The sequence below is a fragment of the Protopterus annectens genome, chromosome 15.part0, assembly GCF_019279795.1.
Source record: "Protopterus annectens isolate FY-2018-M chromosome 15.part0, PAN1.0, whole genome shotgun sequence".
Taxonomy (NCBI): domain Eukaryota; kingdom Metazoa; phylum Chordata; order Ceratodontiformes; family Protopteridae; genus Protopterus; species Protopterus annectens.
In genome coordinates, this window is record NC_056749.1 from 460843383 (window position 1) to 460863996 (window position 20614).

At 41.6% G+C, this 20614-nt stretch overlaps 1 protein-coding gene across 1 annotated transcript in view; it reads left to right on the forward strand.

Moving 5' to 3' along the window:
• LOC122789761 (AMME syndrome candidate gene 1 protein-like) overlaps positions 1 to 20614 on the forward strand; it is a 1107107-nt gene that overhangs the window by 20142 nt on the left and 1066351 nt on the right. The window contains exon 2 of the mRNA XM_044057198.1: positions 19577 to 19601. Coding sequence (XP_043913133.1) covers positions 19577 to 19601 — 25 coding nt within the window. The remainder of the gene's footprint in view (positions 1 to 19576; positions 19602 to 20614) is intronic.

Below are 20614 nucleotides of genomic sequence, written 5' to 3' on the forward strand. Positions count from 1 at the left end.
ACAAACATACTCAGAAACAAGACACATCGACAGATGTTGAGATTAAAGAATTACTGAAGCTCAGAAGAAAGTCACTGGCATTATTAGACTTTTGTATATAAAGAAATAAGTGGAGAAAGACTGCCTGTGTTAATTGAAACTATACCCTCTGATGTGAGGTGGTGCCAGCCGTTCCAGGGGGAGTAGGGCAGTGCACATATAACGTGCCAGAGTTTTGTAGAGAATTATGTCATTTGAATATCAAACTGATTGGTACAGATGTTTGTGTTACTGTATAAACAGTGTGTTCTGTTGGATAGAAAAGAAATAATACATGCATGTCACTGTATTGTTGTAACTGATGAAATGTATTTATTTTAACAGAGGATAATGGAAGGGAAGGGGTTAATCTCAGCCCAGCTAACCTTCAGAAAAATAGACTGAAATTAAATGACTTGGTTTAGGCCCACACCCTCTGCTGAATATATATATATTCCAACTCCGAGATCGCACTACAGTGAGGGAAGGGCACATATTTCGATCTTCACTGTACTGGGAGCTCAAAAAAAAAATACTTTGAGGTCCAGTATTTTCGTTTAAGGTTTTAACCATTTGATGATCTTATATAGACCCATTATTTTACTTTACCTGAAAAATGGCAGCTTATATTTTACTTGAGAGAGAGAGAGAGTGTGTGTGTGTGTGTGTGTGTGTGTGTGTGTGTGTGTGTGTGTGTGTGTGTGTGTGTGTGTGTGTGTGTGTGTGTGTGTGTAAAATGCTCCATATTATATTCTAGCAACGTTTCTAAGATTATACAAGCAGTGTTTAAAATGTGTCCCTGATTTTTTTTGAGCATTTGCCCCCCCATAGCTTTTTTCCAGATTTCTTGTGCTGAATAGTTCTTCAGGGAGAGAGAAGTTTAGTGCTGCTTATGCAAAGTTTGTTTGTGGTGTTAGTAGCACAACAGGTAGAATACTTGCTTTTGATGCAGAAGTCTGTGGGTTCTCCTCCCGCAGTATGTAGATGGATTGCTGATACTGTACTGGTGTTGTTGTACTTTTAAAGGGGGGTGGGTGCTGCAGTCCTGAGAATGTCCTCTTTGGCAGAGATACCTAGAAACTATGAACCTGTTGTCAGTTTGCCATCCATTCCCCATTGCAGTATTACTAGCTAATCATTTTTTATGTAACATAGGCAATTCATTCCTCAAGGGCAACAGGCACTTTATTTGTAGGTGAAACAATGAAATGTAAAGTTGTTTGCTAGCAGCAACCTCTTCATTAGTTAGATCTTACAGATCCCTCTAATGTGGAATTATTTAGATGACTTTTATTTCTGCAGAGATTGTGCATATTTACTGATAGTGGTGGTTTGTCCACTTTTATGATGGAAATGTTCATAATTGGGCAGTTATGTCATTATTGGTTCGTGCATTTTTTATTGCTGACTGGAAAAATGTTTAAAACAAATTTTAAAACGCACTCTAACAAGTGTACTGTACTATACAAGGAATATAATTTAATACAGCCAGGAAGGTATATCAAAGAACACGTGCATATTTCGTGTGCAAGGGGCCTATGATTTGAAAACAGCCCAAAGGTAATCTTTATCCTCCACTGGTCAGATGCATTTTCTTTGAATGTGGGTTTCAGTGCTGTTTCAGTGAATGAGAGTTTCAAGGGCAGAGAAGCTTTAATGCCAAGTCAAGTTTTTCAGTGTAAGAGTGTATTGCTTTGTTTAGCAGATGTCTATTACTGTTTGTGCTATAAAATGTAAAATAACAATTTTAAATGAAATCCAAATAATCATCATTGTAGAAGTAAAGCAGTATGCACATTACAGTGTTTATGGTAAATGGGGAGAAATGGCCAAGTAATGGGACATTGGACTTAGCTGCAGGGGTTGAGCTATGTATTGGGGGGGCATTCGACCATGATTTTTGTTAGGGGTGGGAAGGAGGCAAACTCAGACAGCCCCAGATGGCACAAACTCTAGCTACACCATTGATCAGTAGGCCATGGAGAATGACTTTTGGAGGTCCTGTTTTGCCTACTATTAAATGCCCTACTTTACCAAAAACAAAATCTCAAGGTTCATAATCTCATTTCCTAGTGAACATCATTGCTACACATTAAAAAAAAAAAAAAAAAAGGTTAATATTTACTGCAGGGTTTGGGGCCATATTTTGGCTGTCTATTCTTCAGTTTACATTTGAAAGTTGGTATCCCACAGTTCCATTGGGGTAGGCGGGGTTACATAATTATGTATGCAGTATTTGTTAATCAGCATACCAGTTTGTACTCATATCCACGAGGCTTTGTCCAGATTTTTTATGTTTCCAGGTTGAGCGGTATGGTTGGGTTCCTGCTCTGTTGTCCTTAGTGGTGAACTAATTGCTACCCTAGGGTGCCAAAGAATGGCTTGTTAGTTTCTGCAGGATGGGATTGTTGGAATTTTTACATGTTTCCAAATGCTGTAGTAAACTTTGGCTAAAGGTTTATGTACGTATTGTGGCACATCAGTGCCAGATCCTGGTTTAATTTCTAGTGCGATGGTAGTGTGGGAACGAGAGAGTCAGGTGACCAGAGATGATGTCATTCTGTAGCCAGCACTGAAATTTTATTTGAATACTAGTTAGATGTGTAAGGAGTGCACTCTGTGTTTTGGACCTGACAAGACACTCTTCCACTTTCATCCTGACTTTAGTAAGTAACTAGGAAACAGTAATTCATCAGTCAGTTAAAAAATTATAGTGAGATTAGCTAAATCTTTTTTTTTTTTTTTTTTTTTTTTTCTGTATACATTGGAGTCTTTCCATCTGTGTGTGTTTAGATTTCCTGTGATTGAAACTCTGGTCTTTGTTGTAAGTAGATATCTAGTATTCTTGTTTTTTTATTTGTTGTTAAATGTATCTAAACCTTTCATTGTGGCTGGTCTTTTTAGAAAATATTTAACCTTTGAAAGTGCTTGCATTTGTTTAGTGGCACTGTGGCTCCATGTTCCAGAAAGTCTGGCTGCTTGGTTAAACAGTACCATTTGTACAACTGTTAATTTTATTAAGTGTAATTGGGTACCCTGGTAAGAGCTTTAAAGTAGCTGCCTTCGGGTGTTCTGGTGGTAGTAAATCTACCTTATAGTCTGGGTGGAGGTGGCAGACTAGGTAAGCTGTGCCAACCTTTTCTTGGTGTGTGTGTGTGTGTCAACTACTTTTAAACAGGGACACTGAGAGCACTGATTTCACCAGGGGGGATGGTGGAGGACTTGGAACAACCGGCTAAGGACTCTACTCTATAGTGATCAGTGGGGAGTCTTATTTGGGGCCTGGAGGCAGAGCCCAGCCCCAGGATTGGAGTGTGCATCCTCTGTGTGCTTTTAAGAGGAATTGTACTTGGTGCAGAGGACTGCATCTGAAAGTACTGTGCATCTATTTTTTCTCACAGGGAATGTTCCCCGCTGAGGTCAGTGGTGAGGATAGAGGCTTCTTGATCACTGGCCCAGAGGAGGAACGTCACACCCTCTTTCTCAGGTCACAGCACTAGTAAATGTGTTCTTGACTTGGTAGATTGACACAGAAACAATGAAAATAAAAAGCCCAATAGGAGGGCAGTACATTAAGAAGGGCCAGAGGAAAGCCTAGCCAAAATATACAAAACCAGTGAGCAAGCTGGTCCTGTTGCATACCCCTGTTTTGCTTTGAAAATGGCAAATACAGAGAGGAAATACTACAACTATTGGTTGTAAAACTACTTTAGAACACTTGTGCTGAAACTTGGCATATAGATAGGTGGTATACACTGGAACATTTTGGGATGGATAAAACCAAAGTTAGAATTGAACCTAAATTTTTATTGGCCATGTATAATGACCACTTTCAGAATTTCTGTGCAGCATACACAGTGTCAAAGAACTTAATGAAGTGTGCTAGTACCTTTGCCTGTTATTGAGACCTTGTTCTAGCTGATGGTTGTGGATTTTGATAGGGTGGAAGCATACATGTCCAAAAGAAGCACGTTTAAATAGTTTATGGGGATTTTATTTGTATGCAAAAAGTGGTTGTTTTTTGGAGGTAGGGGGTGATAAGGCATCAGCACAAGGGAATTACTTGCTTAATTGTAGGTCATTTTGTGCATGTGTGTGCAGGAATGTGACTCCTGGAGTTGGAAGGCTATCTGAAAGCTAAAGACAGTTAAATGATAGCAATTGAATGCATATTGATATGATTTTTTTTGGGGGGGTGCTTGACAGCAATATGCTGAAGTGCATTAGTGAGGCCCTTATATTTTCATGACATTTTTTACATTCAGTTGTGTATGATCAGTGGATGGGGGGGGTCAATGTCCTTTATGGACAAGGGCATTCTATAAGATACTCAATGCATAGGCACAAATCCGTGCTATCCTCTTGCCCCAGGGCCATATATTTGGGTAAAATCAGGTTATATCAGCTAGGCTTGTAAGGGACTCTTAAGCTGTTTGCCTAGTAAATCTCCTATGAACCCTCTTAGAAAGGGCACATTTCACTTAGACCTCACGTGTTAAATGAGCTGAAACTAGTGTTTGTATTTTTAAAACCCTAATGTAGAAGCAATCCTTTCTTGGGCATTCATGTTACTTTATTGACATTTTCACAAACTTCCTAATACAAATGTTCTTTGGGTTAATATCACAAAATGCATCTTTTTAGTTTTTCTCACAGTAGATAAATGCATAATCATAGCTATAGTTTGCTCTTGTACAAGAATAACTGGCATTTCTTTCTTCCTTCCTGATCTTTTTGTATTCCAGCATTTGAAATATCCAAAGGAGAAAACAATGGGGTGGGGGGTGGGGGGGCATTATCTGGAACTGACTTGCCATTCAAAAAATTAGTGCAAGGCTGTTCTGTTACCTTTACAGCTAAATTAATAGCATAGCTACAGTTTATAATGGAATATCCAGACTTGTTTACATACATTTTAATAGAAAATGTTAAGCTTTTCCAGAGCTGTAACCTTGTGCTGTCACCAGTAGGCCTGCATAACCTTCAGAATATGCAAGGCAGCCAAGTTGCATTATATTTTCTTCCATTGAATTAGTGTACATTTTCCTTTTAGGATGGCAAAGTGCTGCTCATGTCCAGAATTGCTTTGTATTCCATTACATAAAAAGTATTTAAAATATTTCACCAGGCAGAATTGCATTTTTGTTGTAGTGTATTTCTTGAGGCTGTAACTTCATGTCCTGACAAAGGCACTGCTGTGCAAATGAGGTCTGAGGTGCCATACAGGTAGAGTAGCACGCTTGAATGTGCCTTGTACTGTGGTTTATTTGTGTCTTTCGGCTTTTCCCGGTTAGGGGTCGCCACGGCGGAACTCCGGTCCGCTAGCGATTGGCAGTAGATTTTTACGTACTGGCTTGCCAGGCCTAACGCACAACCTTCAACGAAGGAACGCCCATTCACGCATGTCGCCACACAGAAGACGCTCTGAGAATCGAACGGGCAGCGTCTAGCTGTGAGGCGACAATGCTGCCGCAGCACCACCACCGCAGTTGCCTTGTACTGTGGTATCTTATTAAAATTGTCTATTACAGACTTCCTCAGGAAAGCTTGAGTTATTGCTTCGTGTACAGGTTAGCAAATCCTGCTACGGTAGCATTGTTGCCTCACAGTAAGATGTCCTGTTCGATTCTCAGCTAAAGCGTCTTCTGTGTGGAGACGTGTGTGAATGGGCGTACCTTCATTGAAGGTTGTGCGTCAGGGCTGGTACTACTGCCAATCATTAGCCGACTGGAGTTCCGCTGTGGCGACCCCTAACTGGGAAAAGCCGAAAGAAGCAACAACAGGTTAGCAAATCCAGTGTTTCAGAAGGCTTATGTCACCATCTGGCATTGCACTCTTTTTTTTTTTTTTTTTGAGTGCTGTTCAGTTTCTACTGAAAATGTAGTCTGAAACTTATGGACAGAATATACTTTTTTCTAAGTATATAGATTTTTCCCCTATTTATAACATGCCATTACTGCAGTGCTTTGCTAACGTTTGGGATTGAATTCAGCATTGAGTTCACTGAAATTCCAGAGGGAAGCATAATAGTCTTAAGTGCATCTTATAGCATAACAGTTATCATAAAGTAATTTCAAAGCTGGATTGAGATATGACTCTTTCTACGTACATAGCAGATGTATCTGTTTGTAGTCTTTCATTACTGTAGTCCTTTTTTCTATTGAACTGTTTCCATTGGGGGTATTGTGTTGAACTTATTTTCAATATGCAAAATACAGTAATTGATTAGAGTACTTGATTATCAAGCTGTCCTTGCAGCACATGTAAACTGATATATATATCTATATATATCTATATATATCTATATATATCTATATATATCTATATCTATATCTATATATCTATATATATATCTATATATATCTATATATATATATATCTATATATATATCTATATATATATATATATATATATATATATATATATATATATCTATATATATATATATATATCCCAAGAAAAAGCAGAGGGGTCAAATTCACTGTTGTGATGCAGTGTAGTATCTAAGGGTAGAGTAGTAGACTTATGTGCTTTTTGTTACTGAGCACCCTATTACTGCCCAAAATTTGGTTCATAGGCCTTCACTACCTTTGACATTTTTCCTTGTATTCTGTTTTAGATTGGGTGTGTTATGCGGTGGTACAGCTGTAGCATTGTTACCTCGCAGCAAGAGGTTCTCCCGTTCGATTCTGTGCATGGCTTGGGAGTGCCTTCTGTGTGGAGTCGGCATGTCCTCCCCGTAGTTGGGTAGCGTTCAAAAGATATGCTTGCGTAAATGGGCGTGCCTTCGTTGAAGGTTGGACGTCGAGCTGGCACCTATGTCTTTAAAGGGAGAGTGTCAAGATTCCCTGCAGCTCTCATTGTTTTGATTAATTGGTAGGTCAGGTGATCTTATTTACATTCAGACAGCTTTTAGTGTGATGGCTCAGGTTTCAGTACCTTGGGGGAAGGGTAATTTAACACTTCAGGAAATGCTAACAGTTTCCTCTCTGTGCTCTTATTTACAGCCCCATAGTGATAGTAAAGCCTTATCACTTCACTTTGAAATGTAGAGAAGTGCTTATAGGAGCTACTTTTTTTTTAATTTGTATATTTCACTCTAATATAAATACCCTCCAGGACTGCACCATTTGTGGGGAAGGGAACCAAGTTATGAGAACCTACTGTGCTGCCTGTGCCCTTTGTTGCTACTAGTAACCACTGCTGTTAATGTTTCTGTTTTATGGTTGTGTTGGTGTCCATCTGCTGATTGCCATGTATAAATGTGAGATTTTTTTAGAGCTGCAAAGGAACTCCACATGTATGAGGACCTTGTTTGGTCAGATGACTGTTGGAGATAGTTGGCATAGTCTACATGGACTTTGGTCAGGTAGCTAACAGTACCATATTAGCATACAAGCCAACACATTAGGGGAGCTGAGAACATCTCAAACGATTTCCTAATAAGTTGGCAGCACTATCGGGCCTAAAAAGGATAACCTAAATCCAAAGAGAAATGAAAATGGGGGTTAACACTGGACTTAAAACTGGCTTTTTTATGGGAGTACAGTGTTATGTTGACAAAGGTTCATATGTGCTAACCTCGAAAAAGTGCATAGCAAAATCCATTTAAAATGGGTAGTGAAAGCCCAACACACTCTGGCTAGGCTTATAAATGCCCTAGGGCAGATAGCCTAGTATGAACCTATGTATATAATAGGCTAGCAACCACCACAGCCTTTATAAGCCTAGTCGTGCAACCCAATTGTGTCCCTATGTATCATGGATATTTATTAGGAGAGGTATGTTAGTTGTGAAGTTTTTAGAGGTTTATATTGAGGATGCGTTAGTTTTTGAGTATTACTGACTGACTCTCAGTAAATAGGGTTTGGCCCCATATCTCTGATATACAATCAACTAGCAGTGATATATAATAAAGTACTGGTCCATTACTATGTTAGCATCAATGACTATAGAGAGATTCTGCTGTATTTTTTTTTTTTTAGGTGATCCTATGATTTTCAAGTGGAATGTAGCATAGACAGAGCAGAGCAGGGGTGAAGCAGAAGAGTGGAACATAGAAATCTGTGATATAGAAATCATGGTCACAAAGAAAACTGGTACAACAAACTGAGTGGGCAAAGTACACAGTGCTGGTGGTAATGATGGGTCAGATGCAGTGACACTGGACAATACTTAATGTTTTAATCAAACAAAAGCCATACTGGGACTAACATATTTTAACTATACAGTAATCCCAAAGTCTATTTGTTTCATGTTGATCCCTTGAATGTAAATTCTCTAGTGGACATGTCTGGTAAGATACATTTGAAAGGAATAGCCTGGCATCAAGTGCAATTTGGGACTCTGAAATGTTACCCAGTATTAGCTCGCCAAAAACAGTGGATTACGTTCTGCATAGTATACAGTATGAGCAAGAATACTGATCATTTTGAGCCTCCCCCATTAAAGAAAAAAGATATGAAGTAATTGAGATTTGGTTTGGTATATTATTTACTACCAATATGCAGTGGTATACACATATGCATACAAAAATGCCCAACAGGGTGAGCATCATTAGCATAACTCATTACTGTAATTATATAATGGGCTATCTGTTAAATTTTTGTATTTTTTAATAGTATATGCATTATGTCCTTCCTTAGATCATTGTTGCAGTTTCACTGACAGGGTATCCTGCTTCACACATACCTCTCTACCTTTGAGAGCAAGAAATCTGAACAAAGGATAAATAATGGGACAAAGGCCCAAAAATAGGGACAATTTTTAAATATAGATCCTAAAAACTTAAAGTTAATAGAATAACAGCATTTCCATTGCCACAAATTTTCTGAAGGATATGATGTCAGAAACTCTGAACAGCTGTCATTATTCTCGGACTTCTGTCCTCAATTATTTGCCAATCATTTGTCAGAAAACCAAAAATGTATGTGGAACATACCAAAAATATGAGGCAAAAATCTAGACAATCTGCAGAAATCCTGGAGAGTTGAGAGGTATGCTGCACATCAGCCAACATACCTTCCTTTCATGCCATGTGTCCAGTGTATGACTTCAACAAGAAAGTGCTAGATGGGGTACGGGCACAAAACACATCTGAACTTTCTTGCCACCAATCCAAACACTGAACTCGTTTCAACTTTAGTCCATCATATATGTGATCCCTGTCTTTTCCATTGCCTTTTTCAGGCAAAGTTCAAAAGACAAAACCAGCACCATACCAGATACAAGCATGTAAAATTTGAAGGTAATGCTACTCAATGCTAGAAGTCTAAACCTCAAAATGCACACTCTTGAGGCATTCCTAAAAATGGAGAACATCGATATCTGTGCAGTAACTGAGACCTGGTTCACGGCTCCAGGGAGCACCCCTGCAATACCAGGCTACAACTCTTACCACACTTTTCTGCCACCAAACCAGGACCAAAACACTAAAGTTGGAGTGTCCATATTCACACCACCAGGATAGTTGCCCAACACAATGCGTCTGAAATTCTCCAGGTGCAACTAACACTAGGTAAGACTGCAGTCCAAATTGTAGCTTGCTACATATCCCTATCATGCCCCAAGATTCTCACTACACCTTTCTAAACATACTGGAAAATATTAAGATACAACCAAACGCCCTAATACTGGGTGATTTCAGCTACCCTGCCATTAACTGGGAAAACTACTCGTCTACCAGCACCTTTGCCCAACGGTTCTTGGAATTCATAAATTCCAAAGCCCTGGATCAACTAATCCATAGTCCCACGAGGGGCTACAATATCTTAGAACCTAGTCATTACCAACATGGGAAATCGATGCTCCACACATATGGTCACCCCCTCGTTGGTCAGGTCTGACCATAAGCTAATCACCCTTAACATACACATCCCACCCCCCAGTAAGGAAACCTCCATAAAAAACTTCTCCAAAGCCAACTTCATGCTACTCCAGTCAGAAGTGACAAATTTCATAACACCCATGCTGACGGGAACTGAAAGTTCGACTGCTGAATCCTACACTAAGGCACTGTACGAGTACATCCACTCATGCATGAGTTGTGCCATTCCAAATTGAACCAAGATGATCTCCAAAAAAAGGAAGCCAATATGGTGGTCCCCTGCCATAAACAAACTTTACAACAAAAGGAAGAAACTGCAGAAAAGAGTAAAATCCTAGGATGCAAAAAACTCCTTTCCCAGCCTCAGCAAGAAGCTGAGATCCCTCATAAAATCCTCCAAAGCTAGTTATGAAAATAAAATTGCCAAAGATTCCAAAGACAACCACAAGGCATTCTATAACTATGTCAGGGATCTAAATGGCAATGCTCAGATCTTCTCTGAGCTACAACAGAATGTCATTAAATATACTGATCCCAAGGTTATTGCCAATATCCTGGCAGATCGATTCAGTGCCAACTTCACCCCCCTCTCATCCCATAAATGTCCCATCTCAGTACGGGAAGATTGCCAAATTCCGGTAAGAGCCACAGAGGTAAAAGCTAAGAATACAGCATCCATGGGACCAGATGACATCCTGGGCTGTGTACTACATGAACTATAAAATGAACTGGCACCTCACCTAACTGTCATGTTTAATCATAGCCTCACCTCAGGCTTCGTGCCCACAGAGTGGCTCACAGCTACAGTTATCCCACTCCACAAGGGGGATCCACCTTGGATCCCAGGAACTACCGCCCCATTAGTCTGACGAGCCTGATCTGCAAGGCCATGGAACATATTATGGAACTTTTAAACAAAGACATTGGCAACCTTCAAACACTGGACCCCACCCAGTTTGGGTTCGTGAAGGGCCGATCTTGTCTCCTGAACCTGATTGACTTCTTTGATTTCAGTCTCCAGAGCCGTGGACGAGGGTAAGGTGGTCCACAGAGCCTATCTGGACCTCGTCAAGGCCTTTGACACCATCCCCCACTCTCGAATCATAGATAAACTTACTAAGGTGGGCATTAATCCCTACGTCACTCGATGTGTTGCGAACTGGCTCAATGACAGAACACACATTGTAAAAGTAGCCGACTCCAAATCCAGCTTCAGACAAGTGGAGTACTTCAGGGTTCAGTCCAGCTATACTCTGCTGCATATCGTCTACTCTGAGGCGATCTCTGCTTAACATACAAGGCCATGTCAAACCCAGAGCTGTTGGACATGCTACACTTAAAGAAATCCCAATCCCTCAGAGCCATACGCTCCAAGGATCTAAACCTAATCATCACGATAAACATAACATGGTGGAGGGTAGGTCCCTGACCCAAGAGACTCTGGAATAGACTGCCCATACATGTCGAGCAGAGTGCCTCTTTGGCCCTCTTCAGAAAGAACCTTGATGATTGGATGGGAGAAAGGAAATTCACCCTGGGGATCACGTCAATTGCCCTGCTCGAGAGGGGTCCAGGGAAGTAAATAGTGTGGGAAGAAATAACCAGGGAATTGTTATGGCTAGGCTTGTGTAGGCCCTAGGGCCGATAGCCTAGTACCAACCTATGAACCTTGAGCAGATGAGTATCCCTGTTGTGGCCCCTTCCTTTATTTCTTCTGTTTATGACAAGAATATTTTGTTTGTGTTATCGTAGAGAAGAAAATGTGACTGCATGAGGCAAATTTCATGCAGGATAAAGCACTCTATTTTGTCTTGGAGCTACCCATAATTATAAGAATGTTTTTATTTATCTCTTATTTGTCTCTAACACCTTACACAGTAGGTTGTTATCTTTAAGATTTATTTAGAAAATCAGAGTTAAACAACTGACACACAGGGTATGATGCCTTCAGGCATCACTCCCTTTCCAAAAATTAAGTTTAAAAAGTCAAACCCTGAAACTTCTGCTGCTGTATGGTCATCTCATATTTGCTGGGTCTAAGATGTCCTTCAAGGATGCATCTGCAGTCATAACATCTGGGTTGTCCTGCCTCAGGCAGCCCTTCGGTCAGCCGGATTCCAAAGTCTGGGTCTGGCCTCGGCTGATGTCGCACTTTCCCCGATGTCAGAACGTCTGGGGTATAAAAGCATCAGCCGACGTCATTTTCCTCAGTCTTTCTTGCCGCGCGGTGCCCGAAGCAGAAGCTGTTCGCAAGTGCCGGTCGGTCAGATCCAGAGATTTCAGCTAACGAAGACTTCGAAAAAAGCTAAGTACCCCGTTGGGGACTCTCTCTTGCCTCAGCCGATGTCAGACAAAGTAAATAATTGTTTAACTTGTGGGAAACAAATACCTCATAAGGATTTCCATTCTTACTGCCTTCCTTGCTTAGGCCCAGACCACGACGTATCAGCTTGTTTAGCCTGTGCCTCCTTCAACCGACGAACTCTTAGACGTCGGTCGGAGTTTGCAGAGGAATTTTTTGGAGCCGCTTTTGCTTATAAGATGCCGTCAGACTCCGACTTCGCATATGGTCAAAAAATGCAAGGAAAAAGACCGACACTCGCGGCCCACGGTTTCAGCTGAAACCACGGCTAGGCCTGCTGCGAGTGTCTCTGTTTCGGCCGAAACCGAGACCATGGCGATTCCTACTTCCGAAACCATACTTCCGACCACCGAGGCCAGAGAGGTCCCGGCTGAGTCTGCTTCAGAACTACCTACCGAAGCTAGTGTTCAGGAATTGTCCGACACCATACCTTTGGACATTTCTACCCCTGCACATGGGGCAGCTAGGCCCCCAGCTTCTATGTCTATTAAGGCCTTCTCCAGGGCTAAAGCTGCCAAACTTTCAAAAGCTTTGCCTACCAAATCTACGTCCCAGAGGCCTTCCTCTAGTTCACAGATCCTCAGCCTTGCTGAGGACCTTATCTCCTTAATTAGGGATTCACAACCTCACCCAGCCAGGGCCTCTCAACCTCCTCCAGACAAAAGGCCCACGACTGACCCCTCTGAACCTCACTCCTCAGATTACTCCACGGATGGATCTGATTTGTCAGACCACCAGGAAGGGGCTTACTCGCCTTATGAGGATTCTGATGCAGAGGAATCTATCCCTTCGGCCTCCCCTCCTGAAGAATTTTCCTTTGGGGAGACCTTACACTCCATGAGAGAGCACTTTCAATGGCAAGGTCAGGATTTCTCTTATTCTAGAAAAAGATTAAGGACCTTTTTGCATTTGCCTCAGCATAGCCCCTTAGCTATACCTCCTGTTCTAAATGTAATTGATGATATGTACAGTGATGTCAGTACAGCCCCTGATTCTCTTCCTCCGGCCCCTGCCAAACCTGACAGATATTACAGGGTCCCGGATTCTCATTTCCATCTGTATAAAGCCCATGCTGCAGACCCAGAAACTATTTCTCAGGGCCCAAAAGGGGTTGCAGCCGCTACTGCCAAAAATCCCCTACCCTCTGAAAGAGAGTCTAGAGCTTTAGAGAGATGGGGAAAAAATGTTTATACATCTGCTACTCTTTCTGCCAGGGCATTAAACTGTCAATTCCATATGATACAGTACCAAGAATTTTTGTCAGATCAACTGAATAAGAAACTTTCTTCTCCTGAACCTTTAGACCGTAAATCCCTTCAGGATTTGGTACATAACTCACAACAGGTTAGTAATCATTTTTTTAAAATGTGGCTATGATGCACTGGAGGCTTCATTTAGATCAGCTATGACTGGGGCAGTTATTCGTAGGTATGCCTGGCTGAAGGAACAATCTTTGCCAGACCATGTCAAAGCTAAACTCCTCGATGCTCCAATGGAGAAACAAAATTTATTTGGCTCCCCTGCACAGGAGATTCTAAAAAAGGTTTAAGAAAAAGCAAAATCTGTGCAAACAGTTAAAGATTTCCTGCAGGTTCAACCACCAAGGTTCAGCAGAAACTGGCCTACAAAGAATTGGTCCTTTCCAGACTCGTCCAGAGCACAGAGAGGCAGGAACAGGCGCCCTAGAGGCAGAGATCAATCGAAGGGCCCCTACAGAGGCCGTCAGTGGCAGCCTGCCAACCAGAGGAGTAGTGCAACAGCTGCAACTACAACCACTACTACAGGACCGACCCAATGACTTGACTCTGATTCCGCTTACCAGGGATCAACTGGAAGCACCCTTGGGCGGAAAGCTGGCTTTATTCTCAAAAAACTGGCATTGCATTACAAAGGATACATGGACATTGCAAATAATACACAAAGATTACAGGTTCCACTTCCACACTTTGCCAAAAAGAAGCGGAATGCCAAACCTTCCACCAAACCAGAAGGCAGAGGCTTTAAGACAAATCAGCAATTTACTTCAGATGAAAGCTATAGAAAGGGTACCATGTACAGAACAAGGCCAAGGATTTTACTCCAGACTATTCCTTGTACCAAGAAAAGAAAACCAATGGAGGCCTATTCTCGACCTGTCCGCACTGAACACTTATCTCATTGTGCCAAAATTCAAAATGCTGACCCTACAGCAACTTCTTCCCATGTTGGGCAAGGAGTCTTGGCTGGTGACTCTAGATCTCAAGGAGGCATACCTGCACGTCCCTATCCGACCAGATTGCAGAAGACACCTCAGATTTCTTGCAGGATCAGAGCATTATCAATTCTCAGCATTGCCCTTTGGCTTATCTACTGCGCCCAGAGTATTCACGAAATGCCTGGCATCAGTAATTGCACATTGCAGACTTCAGGGAATTCAAATTTACCCATACCTGGACGACTGCCTAATACAAGCGGACAACAAGAAAAAATTATTAAAGGACTTGGCCTATGCCATACACCTGCTACAGACCTTGGGATACACAGTCAACATCCAGAAGTCAAGACTAGTACCGTCCCAAAGGATAACCTTTTTGGGTGCAGATCTGGACACAATCACCCAGATGGCTTTTCTCACAGAAGAAAAACAAAAACAACTTCCAGATTACTTCATGATTCTGACAAGACAAACTCAGCTTACTGCAAGGAAAGTCCTGCAGGCCCTGGGTTACATGGCATCCTGCAATATTTTAATCCCACATGCCAGGCTGCATATGAGGAAATTGCAATGGTACCTAAGGAGTGTATGGTCTCAACACAGTCACAGTCTAGAAACCATGATACCAATCATTCCATGCCTTCAAAAGGAATTCCTGTGGTGGGCTCAGGCCTGCCAGTCCAACAGAGGGTTGCCTTTCAACAAACCAAAAACAAGGCAGACCATCACCACGGACGCCTCAGACCGAGGATGGGGAGCACACATGGAGGACAAATGTATCCAAGGCCTATGGCCTCAAGGTCAGCTAAGCATGCACATAAACCAAAAGGAAATGCTGGCAGTGAGGCATGCAATCGAGGCATTCAGACCCTTCCTCCAACAAGGACATCTGTTAATAAGGACAGACAACACCACGGTCATGTGGTACATAAACAGGGAGGCACACATTCCTACCCTCTATGCCGGATGGCTATGAATCTGTGGAATCTATGCCTGAATCTCAATATCCAGCTGCAGGCCAGATTCATACCAGGAAAAGAAAATGCACTAGCAGAAAGCTTAAGCAGAATTACCATGGATGCACACGAATGGATGCTGCATCCAGACATCTTCAAACTCATAACAAAGACATGGGGAATGCCAGAGATAGATCTGTTCGCCTCCTCACTCAACCACCAACTGAAGACATTCTGCTCGAGGACATACCACCCACAAGCATGGAGGGTGGACTCCCTCTCTTTCAGCTGGAATGCCCTAACAGTATATGCCTTTCCACCTCTCCCATTGATGTACAAGGTTCTACTGAAGATCAGGGAGGAACAGCCAAAAGTGATACTAATAGCTCCGGACTGGCCAAGACAACACTGGTACCCACTATTGAGAAGCATGTCTCAGGCAAATTCATGGCCTCTTCCCCTTTGGCCTCTTCTTCTAACGCAGAACAACTTCAAGACCCTGCATCCCAACTTGAAAACATTGCAGCTAACTGCCTGGAAAATTCCTTAAATCCCAACCAAACTGTTTTATCTCGGAGGGTGAAGGACATTATCCTGGAGGCTCGCAGACCTTCCACTAGGAAGACATACTCAGCTAAATGGAAGAGATTTCTTATTTGGAGCACATCAAAGGGTACCGAGGTCACAATGGCAAACCTAGCACACATCCTAGAATACTTAGCAGAATTGTTCCACATTGGCCTGTCTTATTCTTCTAGTAAGATTCATGCTTCAGCAATTTCAGCAGAATACAATATGGATCCACCTATCTTCTCACATCCTCTTCTCAGGCAATTTTTGAGAGGGATCAAAAATGTTAAACCTCCAAGAAGACCCCCTCTACCTGCATGGGATCTCAATTTTGTGCTGGAAAAACTGACACTACCTCCTTTTGAACCAGCAGCATCAACAGACCTACAGTTTTTATCTTGGAAAACTGCATTCCTTCTGGCAATCACTTCAGCAAGAAGAGTATCTGAGTTACAAGCATTAATGGCAGTGCAGCCTTTTCTTATTTTTCACCAGGATAGAGTGTCGCTTACCACCTTTGGCATGAAAGTAGGATTGGTTCTATCTAGGGTATCCTTGAACCAAGCTATTCATTTGCCTACGTTCTTCCCTAACCCACAGAACAAAGGGGAAAAACTTTTGCACACCCTGGATATACACAGACAACTGCGCTACTATTTGGACAGAACGAAAACTAGCAGAAAAACTGACAAACTTTTTGTAGCATATGCAACTGGGGTACAAGGAAGAGCAATTTCCAAACAGACAATTTCAAAATGGATAGGAAATTGCATTTGCTTTTGTTACTCCTTTCATAGTAAGACAGTTCCTGAAAATATCGGGCCTCACTCCACAAGGGCCACAGCCACCACTACAGCTTTCCTACGAGGGGTGGCTACCAAGGACATTTTAGAAGCTGCTACTTGGAGCTCCGTGCATACATTTGCCAAGCATTACAATCTACCTTTATACTCCATATCCCGAGCAGGGTTTGCAACTGCAGTGCTGCAGGGGATCTTAACTACACCATCCTTCTCTTAGTACCTCCTCCCCCAGATTGGCTATGGTATTCTACCCAGATGTTATGACTGCAGATGCATCCTTGAAGGACATAGTACAGTTTTGTACCTACCATAAATGTAGATGTCCGATAGGTATGCATCTGCAGTCAGGATTACCCACCCTCCTTCCCCTCTGTGGTATTCCTAGGGTACTTTCCCCTCTTTCAGCTAGCTGGGGGAATCTATTATGGTGTATTTGTTTGTTTATACATGTATATAATTTGCAAATGTTTGGAACTTTTCAGCATTTATCCAAATTTAGCCTTCCTAGAGGGCACCTGGCATCTGGGGCAAGAAAAACTGAGGAAAATGGCGTCGGCTGATGCTTTTATACCCCAGATGTTCTGACGTCGGGGAAAGTGCGACATCAGCCGAGGCCAGACCCAGACTTTGGAATCCGGCCGACCGAAGGGCTGCCTGAGGCAGGACAACCCAGATGTTATGACTGCAGATGCATACCTATCGGACATCTACATTTATGGTAGGTACAAAAACTGTACTTTCTTGGACCACCCTGGTTCCCTTGATGTTACCTTTTCCTCAATGCTGTTGGAGGCTGATATGGCACAACCTTCTCAGACAGGATATCCACTTTGCATGATAAGACACCAGCTTGTCATTCCCTTTATATTTCAATAAGGTCTCCTTTAAATATATAGATGAAACACTGTACAAGTTTAAGTACTTTAATATTTCACAATAATTTAAGCTTTCCCATCCACGGGTGCCTCTGGTATATTTCTGCTCTACTCTTTCCAATTACGCATGCTAGTTCTCGTACAAGTATTTCATATAATCATTTTTCCATACTCCAGTTTAGGTCTAATGTCAGTTGCAAACAATGGCTTCATCATTTATTGTTTCTTAGACTCTAGATATTTTTATACAGCTTATTGTGTTGTGATTATCATTAACCATTTGGTGAATATGATAAAAAAAAAATAATCAAAGCTGGATCTACCCATATACCTAGATCCTTCAATAAATCCATACTAGAATTAAATGTATTCTGTTTTAAATGTTCGCCCTTAAGTCTGTTTCACACAGCTCATGTGCATAGTTTTTGATGTATTTATCAGCATGTTATTCTCCTGTGCCCAAATGGTCAATTTAATCATGTTCTATTGCTGCCATGCCCTATCCATAACCTATAATAATTCTCCCCATTATTAAATCGTCTTCATAGAGACTTAGAACACTTAAGAACAAAAATATACAATCTAAAGAAGTATGAGCCCAGGACAAAGCCGGCAAGACACCCTCACTGTAGCCAAGAATCTTGCTTGTCCAACTGCTTAATTTATATTTACATGTCCTATTTGCAAGCCATGAAGCTATTTGTCTTATCAAGGTTACAGTAATGCTTAGTTGTTTTAAATTATTCATTACAATATTGTGAACAACCCAAAGGCTGAAGATGGGTCTCATGACACTTTTTCATTTGTAGTTGAGATTGTATACTATATTATTACAAAACATGTTCCAAGTAGTAATAGACCTTTTTTAAATATATGCTGCTGATAAATGGTTTCAAGTTCCAACATTTCCCACTCAGACAACCTATCCAAAATAATTTTAATTATTTTTCCAAAACAAGAAAATAGAATTTTTGGTATATACGACTGAGTTTATCCTAGTTCTCTTTCCCTTAAAGATAGATTTAAAAAGTGCATGTCTTCCGTATTGAGTAATATCTCCCAACTTAAATAACCTAGTATATAACAGATGCAACTACTGCAAGTTCATGCAGAAGTATTACGTTATTTTCACTAAATCTGTCTCCTCCGTGTACTTTGCTTGGTTTCACTTTGCATATTACTTTGTCAACATAATCTAATTTCAGTATCTGAATGTACCTGGATATTAATACACAAACTACCCCTCTGCTACTATGCAGCCAAATTGTTTTCAATAAGATTGTCAATATATCTACAATCTGCTTTTTGAGAGTAAAATTTAGAATGCACACACAGTTTACTGATTTGTAAGTCTTTACTGTTAAGTCTTGTATATCAAAATCATTTAAAGTGGTTTTATCTTTGCAGAAATTTTCCTTAAATGTTTCCAGTTTACTTCAGTTTTCAAGGTGTAGTTTGACCATGTTTCAGTTTTCTCTATTTTATCTCCCATTTTATTTTGTTCTAATGGAAATGTATATTCCTGACCTCGTGTGCCAAGATCCTGATTATAAACATTTATTTTATATATATTGGTCTACTTCAGAAGAATGAAAACCCATACTCAAGTTACTAAATCTCAAGATGACTTCAACGAAACCACTAATAAACTAAGACTAGGAAGACCGGACAGTTAGCCTGGGAAAGGAACCACATGGCCACCATGGGTGAACTTTGCCCCTTTCCCCACTGTAGTGCAATCTCTGAGTTGGTATATTTAGTTAGGGGGGGTGGAGGGTGAAGCCCCCTACATGGATGGGTTTAATTTGTTTCTGGCCCGGAGGCCCTTATAAGCCCAGCCAAGAATTTTGCCCATGTTCCCTCAAAGTCTACACCTATTTCTCTTGTCCAGCAGGGACCCAGGTTGGATCCCAGGGGTATATTTTCTGTTTCCCATCCAGTCGGCCAGGTTCCTGTTAGAGGGCTAGAGAGGTACTCTTCTTGACATGGAGAGGGTGTCTATTCCACAGATGGGGGAGTCTTTGGGACATAAATCTATCCCACCAATAAGTTCTGTTAATGTCACAGACCAGGGTAAGGCCTTGCGTGCAGCAACTCCATCAAGGCTGGGTCTGAAATGGCCTTGAATGTCAGACACAGCTCACCTCTGAGCAGTCTGTATGAGACTGAGTAGAAGGACAGGACTTTTAGCCTTTCTGTATAGGATAGGTGTTTGAGGCCCTGAATTTTCATGGTCAGGAATCTCTGTGATCTTCAACTGCTGAATGTGCTTGACAAGGTACATGCTGAAAGGGGCATTGTACTCGATAATGGGTTGGATAAGGGAGGAGTACAGGGATGTTATGCCCTCCTTGTTCCTGGTTGAAATACCCTTATTTATGAGGTAATCTATGTAGAAAGCCTTCCGTACAACAGAGGGAATGTAGTGGTCAAAAGTCAGGTTGCTATCAACCTGGGTGCCCAAGTCCCTCACTACTGACTGCATGCTTATCACATTGTTATTAACGTGATAATTACTGGGGATGACATTCTCCCCAAAGGGGATAAGGATGCATTTCTTGGCATTCAGTTTGAAGCCATGCTTCTGGCATTAGTCACTAGTTTGGGTAAGGCCCTCTTAGAGGATGTTCGCATCACTAGGGGAATTTAAAGGATGTTCGCATCACTAGGGGAATTTAAGACTGTGCCCAGCTTGCAGTTAGCTGCAAATATCTATTATGCCCAGTGGGGAATAGTGTCAAAGCCTTTGGCTAGGTCACACTAGGCGGTGTGCACTGTACCCCCCCCCCCCCGTCAATGGCTTTGGTGACTGTTTCAAAGAAGTCTACCACGTTTAACAGGCATAATCTCCCTTTGGCAACCTCCAAATGCTTGACCCTACACAGTTTGGTTTTGTCAATCTTCTTGTTTATAAGGTCCATGATAATGCGTTCCATGGCCTTGCAGATCAGACTAGTTAGGCTAATGGGCCTATAATTGCCTGGGTCAGTGGATGTCCACCTTTGTGTA